Here is a 19,197-nt window from a genome sequence, read left to right as displayed (position 1 = left end):
TGGTCCTTGGGTGGTTTATCTTTATTTACAGTGGTCCCTGGGTGGTTTATCTTTATTTACAGTGGTCCCCGGGTGGTTTATCTTTATTTACAGTGCTCCCTGGGTGTTTTATCTTTATTTACAGTGGTCCCTGGGTGGTTTATCTTCATTTACAGTGGTCCTCGGGTGGTTTATCTTTATTTACAGTGGTTCCTGGGTGGTTTATCTTTATTTACAGTGTTCCCCGGGTGGTTTATCTTTATTTACAGTGGTCTCTGGGTGGTTTATCGTTATTTACAGTGGTCCCTGGGTGGTTTATCTTTATTTACAGTGGTCCCTGGGTAGTTTATCTTTATTTACAGTGGTCTCTGTGTGGTTTATCTTTATTTACAGTGGTCCCTGGGTGGTTTATCTTTATTTACAGTGGTTCCTGGGTGGTTTATCTTTATTTACAGTGGTCTCTGGGTGGTGTATCGTTATTTACAGTGGTCCCTGAGTGGTTTATATTTATTTACAGTGGTCCCTGGGTAGTTTATCTTTATTTACAGTGGTCTCTGGGTGGTGTATCGTTATTTACAGTGGTCCCTGAGTGGTTTATCTTTATTTACAGTGGTCCCTGGGTAGTTTATCTTTATTTACAGTGGTCTCTGGGTGGTTTATCGTTATTTACAGTGGTCCCTGGGTGGTTTATCTTTATTTACAGTTGTCTCTGGGTGGTTCATCTTTATTTACAGTGGTCGCTGGGAGGTTTATCTTTATTTACAGTGGTCCAAGGGTGGTTTATCTTTATTTACAGTGGTCCCTGGGTTGTTTATCTTTATTTACAGTGGTTCCTGGGTGGTTTATCTTTATTTACAGTGGTCCCTGGGTGGTTTATCTTTATTTACAGTGGTTCCCGGGTGGTTTATCTTTATTTACAGTGGTCCCCGGGTGGTTTATCTTTATTTACAGTGGTCCCTGGGTGTTTTATCTTTATTTACAGTGGTCCCTGGGTGGTTTATCTTTATTTACAGTGGTCCCCGGGTGGTTTATCTTTATTTTCAGTGGTTCCTGGGTGGTTTATCTTTATTTACAGTGTTCCCCGGGTGGTTTACCTTTATTTACAGTGGTCTCTGGGTGGTTTATCGTTATTTACAGTGGTCCCTGGGTGGTTTATCTTTATTTACAGTGGTCCCTGGGTAGTTTATCTTTATTTACAGTGGTCTCTGTGTGGTTTATCTTTATTTACAGTGGTCCCTGGGTGGTTTATCTTTAATTACAGTGGTTCCTGGGTGGTTTATCTTTATTTACAGTGGTCTCTGGGTGGTGTATCGTTATTTACAGTGGTCCCTGAGTGGTTTATCTTTATTTACAGTGGTCCCTGGGTAGTTTATCTTTATTTACAGTGGTCTCTGGGTGGTTTATCGTTATTTACAGTGGTCCCTGGGTGGTTTATCTTTATTTACAGTGGTCTCTGGGTGGTTCATCTTTATTTACAGTGGTCGCTGGGAGGTTTATCTTTATTTTCAGTGGTCCCCGGGTGGTTTATCTTTATTTACAGTGGTCCCTGGGTGGTTTATCTTTATTTACAGTGGTTTATCTTTATTTACAGTGGTCCCTGGGTGGTTTATCTTTATTTACAGTGGTTCCCGGGTGGTTTATCTTTATTTACAGTGTTTCCCGGGTGGTTTATCTTTATTTACAGTGGTCCCCGGGTGGTTTATCTTTATTTACAGTGGTCTCTGGGTGGTTTTTCTTTATTTACATTGTTCCCCGGGTGGTTTATCTTTATTTACAGTGGTCCCTGGGTGGTTTATCTTTATTTACAGTGGTCCCTGGGTGGTTTATCTTTATTTACAGTGGTCTCTGGGTGGTTTATCTTTATTTACAGTGGCCCCTGGGTCGTTTATATTTATTTACAGTGGTCCCTGGGTGGTTTATCTTTATTTACAGTGGTCCCTGCGTAGTTTATCTTAATTTACAGTGGTCCCTGGGTGGTTTATCTTTATTTACAGTGGTCTCTGGGTGTCTTATCTTTATTTACAGAGGTCTCTGGGTGGTTTATCTTTATTTTCAGTGGTCCCTGGGTGGTTTATCTTTATTTACAGTGGTCCCTGGGTGGTTTATCTTTATTTACAGTGGTCCCTGGGTGGTTTATCTTTATTTACAGTGAACCGCGGGTGGTTTATCTTTATTTACAGTGGTCCCCGGGTGGTTTATCTTTATATACAGTGGTCCCTGGGTGGTTTATCTTTATTTACAGTGGTCCCCGGGTGGTTTATCTTTATATACAGTGGTCCCTGGGTGGTTTATCTTTATATACAGTGGTCCCTGGGTGGTTTATCTTTATTTACTGTGGTTCCTGGGTGGTTTATCTTTATTTACAGTGGTTCCTGGGTGGTTTATCTTTATTTACAGTGGTCCCTGGGTGGTTTATCTTTATTTACAGTGGTCCCTGGGTGGTTTATCTTTATTTACAGTGGTCCCTGGGTGGTGTATCTTTATTTACAGTGGTTCACGAGTGGTTTATCTTTATTTACAGTGGTCCCGGGTGGTTTATCTTTATTTACAGTGGTCCCTGGGTGATTTATCTTTATTTACAGTGGTCCCTGGGTGGTTTATCTTAATTTACTCTGGTCCCTGGGTGGTTTATCTTTATTTACAGTGGTTCCTGGGTGGTTTATCTTTATTTACAGTGGTCCCTGGGTGGTTTATCTCTATTTACAGTGGACCCCGGGTGGTTTATCTTTATTTACAGTGGTCCCCGTGTGGTTTATCTTTATATACAGCGGTCCCTGGGTGGTTTGTCTTTATTTACAGTGGTCCCTGGGTGGTTTTTCTTTATTTACAGTGGTCCCTGGGTAGTTTATCTTTATTTACAGAGGTCCCTGGGTGGTTTATCTTTATTTACAGTGGTCCCTGGGTAGTTTATCTTTATTTACAGTGGTCTCTGGGTGGTGTATCGTTATTTACAGTGGTCCCTGAGTTGTTTATCTTTATTTACAGTGGTCCCTGGGTAGTTTATCTTTATTTACAGTGGTCTCTGGGTGGTTTATCGTTATTTACAGTGGTCCCTGGGTGGTTTATCTTTATTTACAGTGGTCTCTGGGTGGTTCATCTTTATTTACAGTGGTCCCTGGGAGGTTTATCTTTATTTGCAGTGGTCCCCGGGTGGTTTATCTTTATTTACAGTGGTCCCTGGGTGGTTTATCTTTATTTACAGTGGTTCCTGGGTGGTTTATCTTTATTTACAGTGGTCCCTGGGTGGTTTATCTTTATTTACAGTGGTTTCCGGGTGGTTTATCTTTATTTACAGTGGTCCCCGGGTGGTTTATCTTTATTTACAGTGGTGCCCGGGTGGTTTATCTTTATTTCCAGTGGTCTCTGGGTGGTTTTTCTTTATTTACATTGGTCCCCGGGTGGTTTATCTTTATTTACAGTGGTCCCTGGGTGGTTTATCTTTATTTACAGTGGTCCCTGGGTGTTTTATCTTTATTTACAGTGGTCTCTGGGTAGTTTATCTTTATTTACAGTGGCCCCTTGGTCGTTTATATTTATTTACAGTGGTCCCTGGGTGGTTTATCTTTATTTACAGTGGTCCCTGGGTAGTTTAACTTAATTTACAGTGGTCCCTGGGTGGTTTATCTTTATTTACAGTGGTCTCTGGGTGTCTTATCTTTATTTACAGAGGTCTCTGGGTGGTTTATCTTTATTTTCAGTGGTCCCTGGGTGGTTTATCTTTATTTACAGTGGTCCCTGGGTGGTTTATCTTTATTTACAGTGGTCCCTGGGTGGTTTATCTTTATTTACAGTGGACCGCGGGTGGTTTATCTTTATTTACAGTGGTCCCCGGGTGGTTTATCTTTATATACAGTAGTCCCTGGGTGGTTTATCTTTATTTACAGTGGTCCCCGGGTGGTTTATCTTTATATACAGTGGTCCCTGGGTGGTTTATCTTTATATACAGTGGTCCCTGGGTGGTTTATCTTTATTTACTGTGGTTCCTGGGTGGTTTATCTTTATTTACAGTGGTTCCCGGGTGGTTTATCTTTATTTACAGTGGTCCCTGGGTGGTTTATCTTTATTTACAGTGGTCCCTGGGTGGTTCATCTTTATTTACAGTGGTCCCTGGGTGGTGTATCTTTATTTACAGTGGTTCCCGAGTGGTTTATCTTTATTTACAGTGGTCCCGGGTGGTTTATCTTTATTTACAGTGGTCCCTGGGTGATTTATCTTTATTTACAGTGGTCCCTGGGTGGTTTATCTTAATTTACTCTGGTCCCTAGGTGGTTTATCTTTATTTACAGTGGTTCCTGGGTGGTTTATCTTTATTTACAGTGGTCCCTGGGTGGTTTACCTCTCTTTACAGCGGACCCCGGGTGGTTTATCTTTATTTACAGTGGTCCCCGGGTGGTTTATCTTTATATACAGCGGTCCCTGGGTGGTTTGTCTTTATTTACAGTGGTCCCTGGGTGGTTTATCTTTATTTACAGTGGTCCCTGGGTGGTTTATCTTTATTTACAGAGGTCCCTGGGTGGTTTATCTTTATTTACAGTGGTTCCTGGGTAGTTTATCTTAATTTACAGTGGTCCCTGGGTGGTTTATCTTTATTTACAGTGGTCTCTGGGTGTCTTATCTTTATTTACAGAGGTCTCTGGGTGGTTTATCATTATTTTCAGTGGTCCCTGGGTGGTTTATCTTTATTTACAGTGGTCCCTGGGTGGTTTATCTTTATTTACAGTGGTCCCTGTGTGGTTTATCTTTATTTACAGGGGCCCGCGGGTGGTTTATCTTTATTTACAGTGGTCCCCGGGTGGTTTTTCTTTATATACAGTGGTCCCTGGGTGGTTAATCTTTATTTACAGTGGTCCCCGGGTGGTTTATCTTTATATACAGTGGTCCCTGGGTGGTTTATCTTGATATACAGTGGTCCCTGGGTGGTTTATCTTTATTTACAGTGGTCTCTGGGTGGTTTATCTTTATTTACAGTGGTCCCCGGGTGGTTTATCTTTATTTAAAGTGGTCCCTGGGTGGTTTATCTTTATTTACAGTGGTCCCTGGGTGATTTATTTTTATTTACAGTGGTCCCCGGGTGGTTTATCTTTATTTACAGTGGTCCCTGGGTGGTTTATCTTTATTTACAGTGGTCCCTGGGTGGTTTATCTTTCTTTACAGTGGTCCCTGGGTGGTTTATCTTTATTTACGGTGGTCCCTGGGTGGTTTATCTTTATTTACAGTGGTCCCTGGGTGGTTTATCTTTATTTACAATGGTCCCTGGGTGGTTTATCTTTATTTACAGTGGTCCCTGGGTGGTTTATCTTTATTTACTGGGATTCCCCGGGTGGTTTATCTTTATTTACAGTGGTCCCTGGGTGGTTTATCTTTATTTCCAGTGGTCCCCGGGTGGTTTATCTTTATTTACAGTGGTCCCTGGGTGGTTCATCTTTATTTACAGTGGTCCCTGAGTGGTTTATCTTTATTTACAGTGGTCCCCGGGTGGTTTACCTTTAATGACAGTGGTCCCCGGGTGGTTTATCTTTATTTACAGTGACCCCTGTGTTGTACGTCATTATTTACAGTGGTCCTTCGGTGGTTTATCTTTATTTACAGTGGTTCGCGGGTGGTTTTACTTTATTTACAGAGGTCCCCGGGTGGTTTATCTTTATTTACAGTGGTCCCCGGGTGGTTTATCTTTATTTACAGTGGTTCGCGGGTGGTTTTTCTTCATTTACAGTGGTCTCCGGGTGGTTTATCTTTACTTACAGTGGTCCCTGGGTGGTTTATCTTTATTTACAGTGGTCCCCGGGTGGTTTTTCTTCATTTACAGTGGTCCCTGGGTGGTTTATCTTTACTTACAGTGGTCCCTGGGTGGTTTATCTTTATTTACAGTGGTCCCCGGGTGGTTTATCTTTATTTACAGTGGTCCCTGGGTGGTTTATCTTTATTTACAGTGGTCCCTGGGTGGTTTATCTTTATTTACAGTGGTCCATGGGTTTTTTATCTTTATTTACAGTGGTCCCTGGGTGGTTTATCTTTATTTGCAGTGGTCCCTGGGTGGTTTATCACTATTTACAGTGGTCCCTGGGTTGTTTATCTTTATTTACAGTGGTCCCTGTGTGGTTTATCTTTATTTACAGTGGTCCCTGGGTGGTTTGTCTTTATTTACAGTGGTCCCTGGGTGGTTTATCTTTATTTACAGTGGTCCATGGGTTGTTTATCTTTATTTACAGTGGTCCCTGGGTGGTTTATCTTTATTTACAGTGGTCCCTGGGTGGTTTATCTTTATTTACAGTGGTCCCTGGGTGGTTTATCTTTATTTACAGTGGTCCCTGGGTGGTTTATCTTTATTTACTGTGGTTCCTGGGTGGTTTATCTTTATTTACAGTGGTTCCCGGGTGGTTTATCTTTATTTACAGTGGTCCCTGGGTGGTTTATCTTTATTTACAGTGGTCCCTGGGTGGTTCATCTTTATTTACAGTGGTCCCTGGGTGGTGTATCTTTATTTACAGTGGTTCCCGAGTGGTTTATCTTTATTTACAGTGGTCCCGGGTGGTTTATCTTTATTTACAGTGGTCCCTGGGTGATTTATCTTTATTTACAGTGGTCCCTGGGTGGTTTATCTTAATTTACTCTGGTCCCTAGGTGGTTTATCTTTATTTACAGTGGTTCCTGGGTGGTTTATCTTTATTTACAGTGGTCCCTGGGTGGTTTACCTCTCTTTACAGCGGACCCCGGGTGGTTTATCTTTATTTACAGTGGTCCCCGGGTGGTTTATCTTTATATACAGCGGTCCCTGGGTGGTTTGTCTTTATTTACAGTGGTCCCTGGGTGGTTTATCTTTATTTACAGTGGTCCCTGGGTGGTTTATCTTTATTTACAGAGGTCCCTGGGTGGTTTATCTTTATTTACAGTGGTTCCTGGGTAGTTTATCTTAATTTACAGTGGTCCCTGGGTGGTTTATCTTTATTTGCAGTGGTCTCTGGGTGTCTTATCTTTATTTACAGAGGTCTCTGGGTGGTTTATCTTTATTTTCAGTGGTCCCTGGGTGGTTTATCTTTATTTACAGTGGTCCCTGGGTGGTTTATCTTTATTTACAGTGGTCCCTGGGTGGTTTATCTTTATTTACAGGGGCCCGCGGGTGGTTTATCTTTATTTACAGTGGTCCCCGGGTGGTTTTTCTTTATATACAGTGGTCCCTGGGTGGTTAATCTTTATTTACAGTGGTCCCCGGGTGGTTTATCTTTATATACAGTGGTCCCTGGGTGGTTTATCTTGATATACAGTGGTCCCTGGGTGGTTTATCTTTATTTACAGTGGTCTCTGGGTGGTTTATCTTTATTTACAGTGGTCCCCGGGTGGTTTATCTTTATTTAAAGTGGTCCCTGGGTGGTTTATCTTTATTTACAGTGGTCCCTGGGTGATTTATTTTAATTTACAGTGGTCCCCGGGTGGTTTATCTTTATTTACAGTGGTCCCTGGGTGGTTTATCTTTATTTACAGTGGTCCCTGGGTGGTTTATCTTTCTTTACAGTGGTCCCTGGGTGGTTTATCTTTATTTACGGTGGTCCCTGGGTGGTTTATCTTTATTTACAGTGGTCCCTGTGTGGTTTATCTTTATTTACAATGGTCCCTGGGTGGTTTATCTTTATTTACAGTGGTCTCTGGGTGGTTTATCTTTATTTACAGTGGTCCCTGTGTGGTTTATCTTTATTTACAGTGTTTCCTGGGTGGTTTATCTTTATTTACAGTGGTCCCTGGGTGGTTTATCTTTATTTACTGGGATTCCCCGGGTGGTTTATCTTTATTTACAGTGGTCCCTGGGTGGTTTATCTTTATTTCCAGTGGTCCCCGGGTGGTTTATCTTTATTTACAGTGGTCCCTGGGTGGTTCATCTTCATTTACAGTGGTCCCTGAGTGGTTTATCTTTATTTACAGTGGTCCCCGGGTGGTTTACCTTTAATGACAGTGGTCCCCGGGTGGTTTATCTTTATTTACAGTGACCCCTGTGTTGTACATCATTATTTACAGTGGTCCTTCGGTGGTTTATCTTTATTTACAGTGGTTCGCGGGTGTTTTTACTTTATTTACAGAGGTCCCCGGGTGGTTTATCTTTATTTACAGTGGTCCCCGGGTGGTTTATCTTTATTTACAGTGGTTCCCGGGTGGTTTTTCTTCATTTACAGTGGTCTCCGGGTGGTTTATCTTTACTTACAGTGGTCCCTGGGTGGTTTATCTTTATTTACAGTGGTCCCCGGGTGGTTTATCTTTATTTACAGTGGTCCCTGGGTGGTTTATCTTTATTTACAGTGGTCCCTGGGTGGTTTATCTTTATTTACAGTGGTCCATGGGTTTTTTATCTTTATTTACAGTGGTCCCTGGGTGGTTTATCTTTATTTACAGTGGTCCCTGGGTGGTTTATCACTATTTACAGTGGTCCCTGGGTTGTTTATCTTTATTTACAGTGGTCCCTGTGTGGTTTATCTTTATTTACAGTGGTCCCTGGGTGGTTTGTCTTTATTTACAGTGGTCCCTGGGTGGTTTATCTTTATTTACAGTGGTCCATGGGTTGTTTATCTTTATTTACAGTGGTCCCTGGGTGGTTTATCTTTATTTACAGTGGTCCCTGGGTGGTTTATCTTTATTTACAGTGGTCCCTGGGTGGTTTATCTTTATTTACAGTGGTCCCTGGGTGGTTTATCTTTATTTACAGTGGGCCCTGGGTGGTTTATCTTTATTTACAGTGGTCCCTGGGTGGTTTATCTTTATTTACAGTGGTCCCTGGGTGGTTTATCTTTATTTACAGTGGTCCCTGGGTGGTTTATCTTTATTTACAGTGGTCCCTGGGTGGTTTTTCTTCATTTACAGTGGTCCCCGGGTGGTTTATCTTTATTTACAGTTGTCCCTGGGTGGTTTATCTTTATTTACAGTGGTCCCCGGGTGGTTTATCTTTATTTACTGTGGTACCTGGGTGGTTTATCTTTCTTTACAGTGGTCCCTGGGTTGTTTATCTTTATTTACGGTGGTCCCTGAGTGGTTTATCTTTATTTACAGTGGTCCCTGGGTGGTTTATCTTTATTTACAGTGGTCCCTGGGTGGTTTATCTTTATTTACAGTGGTCCCCGGGTGGTTTATCTTTATATACAGTGGTCCCTGGGTGGTTTATCTTTATATACAGTGGTCCCTGGGTGGTTTATCTTTATTTACAGTGGTCTCTGGGTGGTTTATCTTTATTTACAGTGGTCCCCGGGTGGTTTATCTTTATTTACAGTGGTCCCTGGGTGGTTTATCTTTATTTACAGTGGTCCCTGGGTGATTTATCTTTATTTACAGTGGTCCCCGGGTGGTTTATCTTTATTTACAGTGGTCCCTGTGTGTTTTATCTTTATTTACAGTGGTCCCTGGGTGGTTTATCTTTCTTTACAGTGGTCCCTGGGTGGTTTATCTTTATTGACGGTGGTCCCTGGGTGGTTTATCTTTATTTACAGTGGTCCCTGGGTGGTTTATCTTTATTTACGGTGGTCCCTGGGTGGTTTACCTTTATTTACAGAGGTCCCTGGGTTGTTTATCTTTATTTACAGTGGTCCCTGGGTGGTTTATCTTTATTTACAGTGTTTCCTGGGTGGTTTATCTTTATTTACAGTGGTCCCTGGGTGGATTATCTTTATTTACTGTGATCCCCGGGTGGTTTATCTTTATTCACAGTGGTCCCTGGGTGGTTTATCTTTATTTTCAGTGGTCCCCGGGTGGTTTTTCTTTATTTACAGTGGTCCCTGGGTGGTTAATCTTTATTTACAGTGGTCCCTGAGTGGTTTATCTTTATTTACAGTGGTCCCCGGGTGGTTTATCTTTAATGACAGTGGTCCCCGGGTGGTTTATCTTTATTTACAGTGACCCCTGTGTTGTACATCATTATTTACAGTGGTCCCTCGGTGGTTTATCTTTATTTCCAGTGGTTCCCGGGTGGTTTTACTTTATTTACAGTGGTCCCCGGGTGGTTTATCTTCATTTACAGTGGTCCCCGGGTGGTTTATCTTTATTTACAGTGGTTCCAGGGTGGTTTTTCTTCATTTACAGTGGTCTCTGGGTGGTTTATCTTTACTTACAGTGGTCCCCGGGTGGTTTATCTTTATTTACAGTTGTCCTTGGGTGGTTTATCTTTATTTACAGTGGTCCCCGGGTGGTTTATCTTTATTTACGTGTCAGTCTGGATTAACATGGTGAATATATAGATGTATATCTCTGAGACAAAGCCAGAATTCTATGTACTGAGGATTTGCATTGAGACAATCCAAAAGAAGTTGAACTTTTGGTCACACCAACAAAGAGAGTGAATGACGAGGTGGGTGGCTGGAAGGTGGAGACGGGTGTTTAACGAAGCAACATGGAGCTCTCAATGGGGGCTGTAGGATCGGAATTGGTCATTCGTTGGTGCAGAAAATCAATGGCAGAGTCCGCTCCTTTCAAGCAATATTATGTCATAAACTCCGAAATCACAGGACTGTAATTTCACCGTAGCTAGCTGAATATCTCCCCCAGGTGAATGAACCTTTCCCCACTCGCACACCTCTCACACTCCGCCCCTCATTTCACCACCACCTCCTCCCCATACCGGCGCCTAAGTCCCCAGAGCCACAGCCGATGCACCATCGGTGAATTCATGCCACATTCTGTCATTTAGAGAATCAATCGTTGAGGAATGAAATGGACACTCATTTAGAAATACTGTCGCTTCTACCGTGCCACCTCGGTGATGGGCAGCCACCCCAAATGAAAGTTAAATTGTTATTGCCGTGAACCGGAGCGGAAATAATCAATAATCAAAGCCCACAGAATAAACAGAAGTTTCATTTCTATGTTATTTACCTGAAATGGTCACCTCCACAGTCTCGCTCATTGAGGATATTAGCTGCCTACCACCGACGGAAATTCCATATTGACAGGCATATCGCCCTTCACTTCTTCTACCAGTGGCCCGGATTGGTCCAATTTTGACGTTTCTGTCAATTAGACGGGTGGCCAAACGTTGTTTATCTTTGTAAAATTTGAAGTATTTTTCTCGATTATCTCCAGTCACTGTGCAGGTAACAGTGCGAGTCTCTCCTCTTACACACACTCCGGTCCATTGATCAAGGACTGCCCTTGGCTTTGCCAGCGGATCTATGGTAAAGAGAAAGTGGATAGATTAGTTCTAAATGTATCAGAAGAATACATATTAGGGCCATTGTTAGGACAAAAATCTCCATTGATCTGTCTCAAAGCACCCTGAGTCTCTGAGGATCACAGCCACAGATCAAAGAGAGAGGTGATTGTTGGGATTTAACCTGCCGATCACCACACCGCAGGTAGGGGGAACAACTGACAGGGAGAGGTCACATGGATACCGTAGGTTGCCCGAGGAGTACAACCCACTGATGGCGTCTCTCCGGAAAACAAACCGGTCTCACAGTCCACTGAGCTGCTCCCTGACTAAATCAACAGTGCTATCAAGCGGAATTTACGAAGCCATAACTTGCTCACTGCCGCTTAGATCCGGTTTACCACGGTTGCTCGTCTGCTGGCATCATTACAGCCTCGGGTCAAACAAGGAAAGAAGAGCTGGAACCCAAACGATAGCTAACACTTTCATTGATATCGAAGGTCGAATATGGCTTCAAGGAGCCTTAGCAAAACTGGAGTCAATGGGAATGAGTTCTGAAACTGTCCTCTGTTTCGAGTCATACAAAGCGCAGTGTATGATGGTTGTGGTTGTAGAAGGTCACTCACATAATTGTCTGGACATCACTGCAGCAGTTCCTCAGGGTAGCGTACTAAGCCCAGAAACGGAACTGGACGAGCCTTACAAACACTGTGGCGACTAGGAATCCTGTGGTAAATAACTTAGAGTTGGAAATATATCGCTGTTTCTTCACTGTTCCAGTGTGAAGACCGGGGTATTTCCTCTCTAACGGTGTGTGCAGCACAAGGGACTGCGCTTCAAGAAGGCAACTCACCAACACATTCTGCAGCGATATTAGGGATTTGGAATAGATTGTGGCCCAGCCAGCGAAACCAACATCTGGGAAATAAGAATTTAAAAAGGGGTTGCATGGAGTGGGAGTTAAATGTGCTTTCCTCTGCCTCATGAGAGTGCGATCAAATCTGCTTAAATCGATTCATTCACGTATTACCTCCGACAGTGCAGCCCTCCCTCAGTCTTTCCACGGGTTTGGGGTGGGGGCTAGTGTCGGCGTGGATTATGAAGCTCAAGCCTGAAAGCATATACATCTACCCCGCCCAGTGCAGCCTTCTTCAGTACAGGCATCGAGGTTCGTGTCAGCCTGTGTTATGGATCTCAGTTCCTGAATTATTTACATCTACCTCCAAGAGTGCAGCACCTCCGCAGTAGCGGAAACGGACGGGCTGTAGAAGGAGTTCTGCTCCGGATTATCGACCTCAAACCCTAAATTCTTTATATCTAGCCCCTGACAGTGCAGCACTCTCTAAATACTCACGCAGCGTGGGAGTGACTGCGCCATCATGTGGCAATGATCACAGTCTGCAGTTCAGTTCCAGACCACATCATCTGTGGACTGGATACTTCACACCTCCTCCTGATTGGCTCGTGTGGTCTTCTCTGGCTCATAGTTATAGATCAAGTATCCAGGCCCCAAACGTTTATGGATTCTGTCAGGAGTTTATTCAATTAAAATGCTCCCTCTCAGTATCTGACCGAAAATGTTCTTACATTAGATGAAACAGGCTTTGTAAAATAACAATGAACTGAAGCAGTTATCTTAAAAAAAACACTGTTTTCAGTCCCTCACCTGCTATTGTCACAATCACAGATTCGCTCATTGCGGATGTTCGCTGATCATGCACACAATAAGAATAACACGCAAAATGTCCTCTATTGCCGATTGCAGCAAATGAGAAAGTTGCAGAGATGTCCTGTGTGGTAATTCCAGCACCGTTAAAATGTTGACCATCTTTGTAAACGTAGAAGGTTTTATCAGAATCACATGTCTGGCCGGTGCAGGTAATGGTGACATTCTCTGTTTCTAAATACACTCCAGTCGGTTGATCAAGTGATATATTTGCCTTTGTCCGGTGAACTGTGTTGACCGGAACAGAAATGACTGTTAAATAGATCATCAGGACTTCATGTACAGTGAGAATGTGATAACTCAGTAACTGCTGAACTGTGCTGGAGGGAAATGTTTGCTCCGGCATCTCATGTTGACCAATCTTACTTTAAGGAGTTTGGTTGCAAAGAAACAGTGAGATATTTGAAATTGCAGAATACATTTCAGTAGCTCAGCTCAGCACGTGACACAGATATTTAAATGTAACTAGATCTGAAAGTAGTAAATAAAATAACAATAAATATAATAAATCAGTGGAATACCCTTTACCAAAGTGAGATGTTTGATCAGAAATATTTTCCTGGAAGTGAAGATTTATTTTGACGTCAATATTTATGTTAAGTACAACTGATTTAAAAATGTAATTTAAAAGTGTGAAAATCTATTTTAATCTGTGCAATTTCAAACAATAGATTCTCTTCGCTGAAATAAGTACATACAATTATTACAGCGGCGAGTGACTCTGTCAAGACTGACAAACTCAAGCGGGGAATTAGGTGAGCTAAAAGTGGGCTTGAAATGTCATTGCCATTGGGTTTATTAAAATCCCAATGCATTTTATACATATGCGAAAAGTAAGAGGGTTTCTACGGAAAGAGTAGTCCCACTCCAGGACAAAGGAGGGAGGACATCCGTGGAGTCAGAGGAAGTGGTTGATATCCTCAAAGAGTACTTTGCATCGGTATTCACCAATGACAGAAGCATGACGGATGTTGGGGTTGCGGATGGGTGGCACAGCAGTACAGTGTTTGGGTGGCAAGTTTGCACAGTGGCCGGCACTATTGCTTCACAGCTCCAGGGTCCCAGGTTAGATTCCCGCTTGGGTCACTGTTCGTGTGGAGTCTGCCCATTCTCCATGTGTCTGCATGGGTTTCCTCCGTGTGCTCTGCATTCTCCCCACAAGCAAAAGATGTGCAGTTTAGAGGGATTAGTCATGATACATTGCCCCTTATTGCCTTAATAGTTAGGACGTGTTCCTGGGTTATCGGGATAAGATCGAGGTGTGGCCTTGAGTATGGTGCTCTTTCCAAAGGCCGGTGCCGACTCGATGGGCCGAATGGCCTCCTTGTGCACTGTAAATTATATGATTCTAAGGGTGTGTGAATAATAGAGGACGCGTCAGCATAACGAAGGAGCAAGTGCTGGATATCTATCAATGCACTGTTAGACATGTGCCCTCTGCCGGATGGGATATATTCCAGGGTCATGGGAGTCAAAAGAGGTAAAACCGGGGGATTCCACTGAAAGCTTTGCATTATTTTGGACCACAGGCGAGGTTCGAGAGGACTGGACAATAGCTAAATTCCCTTTGTTTAAGACGGTAAGCAATAATAAACGAGGTAACTATCGCCTGTTGAGCCTGACGTCAATGGCGAGGAAGCTATTGGAGAACTCCCGAGGGACAGGATTTATTCGCATTTGGAACCGAATGGACTTGTTAGTGACAGGCAACATAGTTTTGTTCGGGAGCAGTATTGTCTTATCAACTTCATTGAGTTTTTTTGAGGAGGTGCCAAAATTAATTCATGAGGGATAGGGTGGAGATGTCGTCTACATGGACGTTAGTATGGCGATTCACAATGTCCCTCATGGCAGACTGCGAAACAATATAAAGTTGCGTGGGAGTCGGGTGTGCTAGCTAGATTGTAAAAGAACTGGCTTGGCAACAGGAGAAAGAGAGTAGTAGTGCAAGGGAGTGTTTGAGAATAGAGTTATGTAACTCGTGGTGTTCCACGTGGATCAGTGCTTGGACTATATTTGTTTTTAATATATGCAAATGATGTGGAATAAAACTTCGGTGCTCTGTTTAGCAAGTTTTCAGGGAACACTACGATATACGGGGTTGCAGATAGTGACGGGGTCTGTCAGAGAATGCAGAATAATGATAGATCGGAGAGTTTGGCAGAGAAATGACAGGTGGAGTTCAATCCGGACAAATGCGAGGCGATGCATTTTCGAAAATCAAATTCAGGTGTGAATTATTGAGTAAATGGCAGAGGCCTTAAGAGCATTGACATACACTGAGATCTGGGCGTTCAGGTCCATATTTCTATGAAAAATGCAATGCAGGTGGGCAATGCGGTCAAGAAGACAGACAGTCTGCTTGCCTTCATCCACCGGGGTATTGAGGACAATTGATGGCAGATCATGTTACAGTTATATAAAACCTTATTTAGGTCACATTTGGAATATTATGTGCAGTTCTGCTCGCGACTATACCAGATGGGCGTGGTTGGTTTGGAGAAAGTGCAAAGAAGGTGTCCTGGGGTATTGCCTGGTCTGGAGGGAGTTATCCCTGAGGAGAGGTTGCATCAACTCGGATTGTTTCCGTTTGAAAGACGGAGGCTGAAGGGTGACCTGATTGAAGTCTACGAATGTAAGAGAGGTATAGACATGGTGAATAGTCAGAATATTTTTCCCAGGGTGGAAGGCTCAATTACAAGGCCGAGAGTTTCAACGTGAGAGGGGGAACGTTCAGGGGAATTGTTTTTCACGGAGACGGGGTTGGGCGCCGGGAACGCGTTGCCAGTGGAGGTAGTGGTGCCAGGCCGATAGCAACGTTCAAGACATATCTTGCTCGATACATGAACGGACTGAGAATGGAGGGACACAGATCGCTTGGACAATAAGTGCTTAGTCAAAATCAGGAATGTGGATTGGCGCAGGCTTGGTGGGCCGAAGGAACTGTTCCTGTGTTGTGATGTTATTTGTTAATTGTTTGTTCTAATTACTGCCCTCACGAATGGGCCTTTCAGAATCTGCTGGGGATACACTGCGAAGCGATGCATTCCATGGTGTGATGTTAATCTTAAAACAAAAGGAAGGCAGCAGTTGGAGCCAGCTATTAGTTAAGGACCACTGACATATTCCGAGTTTGGATTTCTGTGCGAAATGGAGGAAAACCGTACTTTGATGGCCTTCCACTGCTTTCAGTGTCCATGCTTTGAGTCGATTTCGGCGGGAGAACAGCTGGTGAGTGGTGAGTCAGTTTCAGCGGGAGCATTGCGGAAGGAGGTTGCTGGGAGGTAAGTCAACCTTTAAAAGCACTTGTCTTTGCAGGGGCAGGCCAGTCGATTTCGGCGGGAGAACAGCTGGTGAGTAGTGAGTCAGTTTCAGCGGGAGCATTGCGGAAGCAGGTTGCTGGGAGGTAAGTCAACCTTTAAAAGCACTTGTCTTTGCAGGGGCAGGCCAGTCGATTTGGGCGGCGTGAGAACAGCTGGTGAGTGGTGAGTCAGTTTCAGCGGGAGCATTGCGGAAGGAGGTTGCTGGGAGGTAAGTCAACCTTTAAAAGCACTTGTCTTTGCAGGGGCAGGCCAGTCGATTTCGGCGGCGTGAGAACAGCTGGCTGGTTAGTCAATTTCAGCAGGAGCTGAGAATTTTTTCTTTTTTTATTATTATTTTAAATTAGTTTTTTAGGCGGGAACAGGAAGTCGACCCGCGGACGTCTGGGAAGACCCTCCCCAATAAATTCTGGTGGAGAGGAAACCCGAGACACTACACGTGTAGTGTCTCCCACCCGCCCTCCTCCTCTAACCTAATAATAAAACCCATTGGTCTGAGGAAAGTACCATATTTTATTATTTTATTATATTATTATTATTTTTTAGCCAGATCTTGGTAGAAAGTTAGAGGAATGGCAGGGAAGGGAGTGCAATGTTCCTCCTGCAGGATGTTTGAGGTGAGGGATGCAGTTAGTGTCCCTGCTGATTTTACCTGCAGGAAGTGCTGCCATCTCCAGCTCCTCCAAGACCGAGTTAGGGAACTGGAGCTGGAGTTGGAAGAACTTCAGATCATTCGGGAGGCAGAAGGGGTCATAGATAGCAGCTTCAGGGAATTAGTTACACCAAAGATTGGAGATAGGTGGGTAACTGTAAGAGGGACCGGGAAAAAACAGTCAGTGCAGGGATCCCCTGCGGTCGTACCCCTGAGAAACAAGTATACCGCTTTGGATACTTGTGGGGGGGGGGACTTACCAGGGATAAGCCATGGGGTACGGGCCTCTGTCATGGAGTCTGTCCCTGTTGCTCAGAAGGGAAGGGGGGAGAGGAGCAGAGCATTAGTAATTGGGGACTCTATAGTCAGGGGCACAGATAGGAGATTTTGTGGGAGCGTGAGAGACTCACGTTTGGTATGTTGCCTCCCAGGTGCAAGGGTACGTGATGTCTCGGATCGTGTTTTCCGGGTCCTTGGGGGGAGGGGGAGCAGCCCCAAGTCGTGGTCCACATTGGCACCAACGACATAGGTAGGAAAGGGGACAAGGATGTCAGGCAGGCTTTCAGGGAGCTAGGATGGAAGCTCAGAACTAGAACAAACAGAGTTGTTATCTCTGGGTTGTTGCCCGTGCCACGTGATAGTGAGATGAGGAATAAGGAGAGAGAGCATTTAAACACGTGGCTACAGGGATGGTGCAGGCGGGAGGGATTCAGATTTGTGGATAACTGGGGCTCTTTCTGGGGAAGGTGGGACCTCTACAGACAGGATGGTCTACATCTGACCCTGAGGGGCACAAATATCCTGGGGGGGAGATTTGTTAGTGCTCTTTGGGGGGGGGGGGGGTGTTAAACTAATGAAGCAGGGGCATGGGAACCTGGATTGTAGTTTTAGGGTAAGGGAGAATGAGAGTATAGAGGTCAGGAGCACAGATTTGACATCGCAGGAGGGGGCCAGTGTTCAGGTAGGTGGTTTGAAGTGTGTCTACTTCAATGCCAGGAGTATACGAAACAAGGTAGGGGAACTGGCAGCGTGGGTTGGTACCTGGGACTTCGATGTTGTGGCCATTTCGGAGACATGGATAGAGCAGGGACAGGAATGGATGTTGCAAGTTCCGGGGTTTAGCTGTTTTAGTAAGCTCAGAGAAGGAGGCAAAAGAGGGGGAGGTGTGGCGCTGCTAGTCAAGAGCAGTATTACGGTGGCGGAGAGGATGCTAGATGGGGACTCTTCTGCCGAGGTAGTATGGGCTGAAGTTAGAAACAGGAAAGGAGAGGTCACCCTGTTGGGAGTTTTTTATAGGCCTCCTAATAGTTCTAGGGATGTAGAGGAAAGGATGGCGAAGATGATTCTGGATATGAGCGAAAGTAACAGGGTAGTTATTATGGGAGATTTTAACTTTCCAAATATTGACTGGAAAAGATGTAGTTCGAGCACAATAGATGGGTCGTTTTTTGTACAGTGTAAGCAGGAGGGTTTCCTGAAACAATATGTTGACAGGCCAACAACAGGCGAGGGCACGTTGGATTTGGTTTTGGGTAATGAACCAGGCCAGGTGTTGGATTTGGAGGTAGGAGAGCACTTTGGGGACAGTGACCACAATTCGGTGACGTTTACGTTAATGATGGAAAGGGATAAGCATACACCGCAGGGCAAGAGTTATAGCTGGGGGAAGGGCAATTATGATGCCATTAGACGTGACTTGGGGGGGGATAAGGTGGAGAAGTAGGCTGCAAGTGTTGGGCACACTGGATAAGTGGGGCTTGTTCAAGGATCAGCTACTGCGTGTTCTTGATAAGTATGTACCGGTCAGACAGGGAGGAAGGCGTCGAGCGAGGGAACCGTGGTTTACCAAGGAAGTGGAATCTCTTGTTAAGAGGAAGAAGGAGGCCTATGTGAAGATGAAGTGTGAAGTTTCGGTTGGGGCGATGGATAGTTACAAGGTAGCGAGGAAGGATCTAAAGAGAGAGCTAAGACGAGCAAGGAGGGGACATGAGAAGTATTTGGCAGGAAGGATCAAGGAAAACCCAAAAGCTTTCTATAGGTATGTCAGGAATAAGCGAATGACTAGGGAAAGAGTAGGACCAGTCAAGGACAGGGATGGGAAATTGTGTGTGGAGTCTGAAGAGATAGGCGAGATACTAAATGAATATTTTTCGTCAGTATTCACTCAGGAAAAAGATAATGTTGTGGAGGAGAATGCTGAGCCCCAGGCTAATAGAATAGATGGCATTGAGGTACGTAGGGAAGAGGTGTTGGCAATTCTGGACAGGCTGAAAATAGATAAGTCCCCGGGACCTGATGGGATTTATCCTAGGATTCTATGGGAGGCCAGGGAAGAGATTGCTGGACCTTTGGCTTTGATTTTTATGTCATCATTGGCTACAGGAATAGTGCCAGAGGACTGGAG

General features: G+C 44.1%; 1 protein-coding gene across 1 annotated transcript in view; it reads right to left on the bottom strand.

Annotated features, from left to right (window-relative positions):
* Positions 1 to 10,326: 10,326 nt before the first annotated feature.
* Positions 10,327 to 19,197, bottom strand: part of LOC140399541 (uncharacterized) — a 36,125-nt gene continuing 27,254 nt past the window's right edge. Inside the window, exons 3-5 of the mRNA XM_072489083.1 lie at positions 12,762 to 13,049; positions 10,822 to 11,115; positions 10,327 to 10,415 (exon numbers count right to left, since the gene is read on the bottom strand). Coding sequence (XP_072345184.1) covers positions 10,327 to 10,415; positions 10,822 to 11,115; positions 12,762 to 13,049 — 671 coding nt within the window. The remainder of the gene's footprint in view (positions 10,416 to 10,821; positions 11,116 to 12,761; positions 13,050 to 19,197) is intronic.

The sequence above is a fragment of the Scyliorhinus torazame genome, chromosome 23 (assembly GCF_047496885.1).
Source record: "Scyliorhinus torazame isolate Kashiwa2021f chromosome 23, sScyTor2.1, whole genome shotgun sequence".
NCBI lineage: Eukaryota > Metazoa > Chordata > Chondrichthyes > Carcharhiniformes > Scyliorhinidae > Scyliorhinus > Scyliorhinus torazame.
Note: the sequence above shows the minus strand (reverse complement) of the source record. Positions and strands in the feature narration are given on the sequence as shown.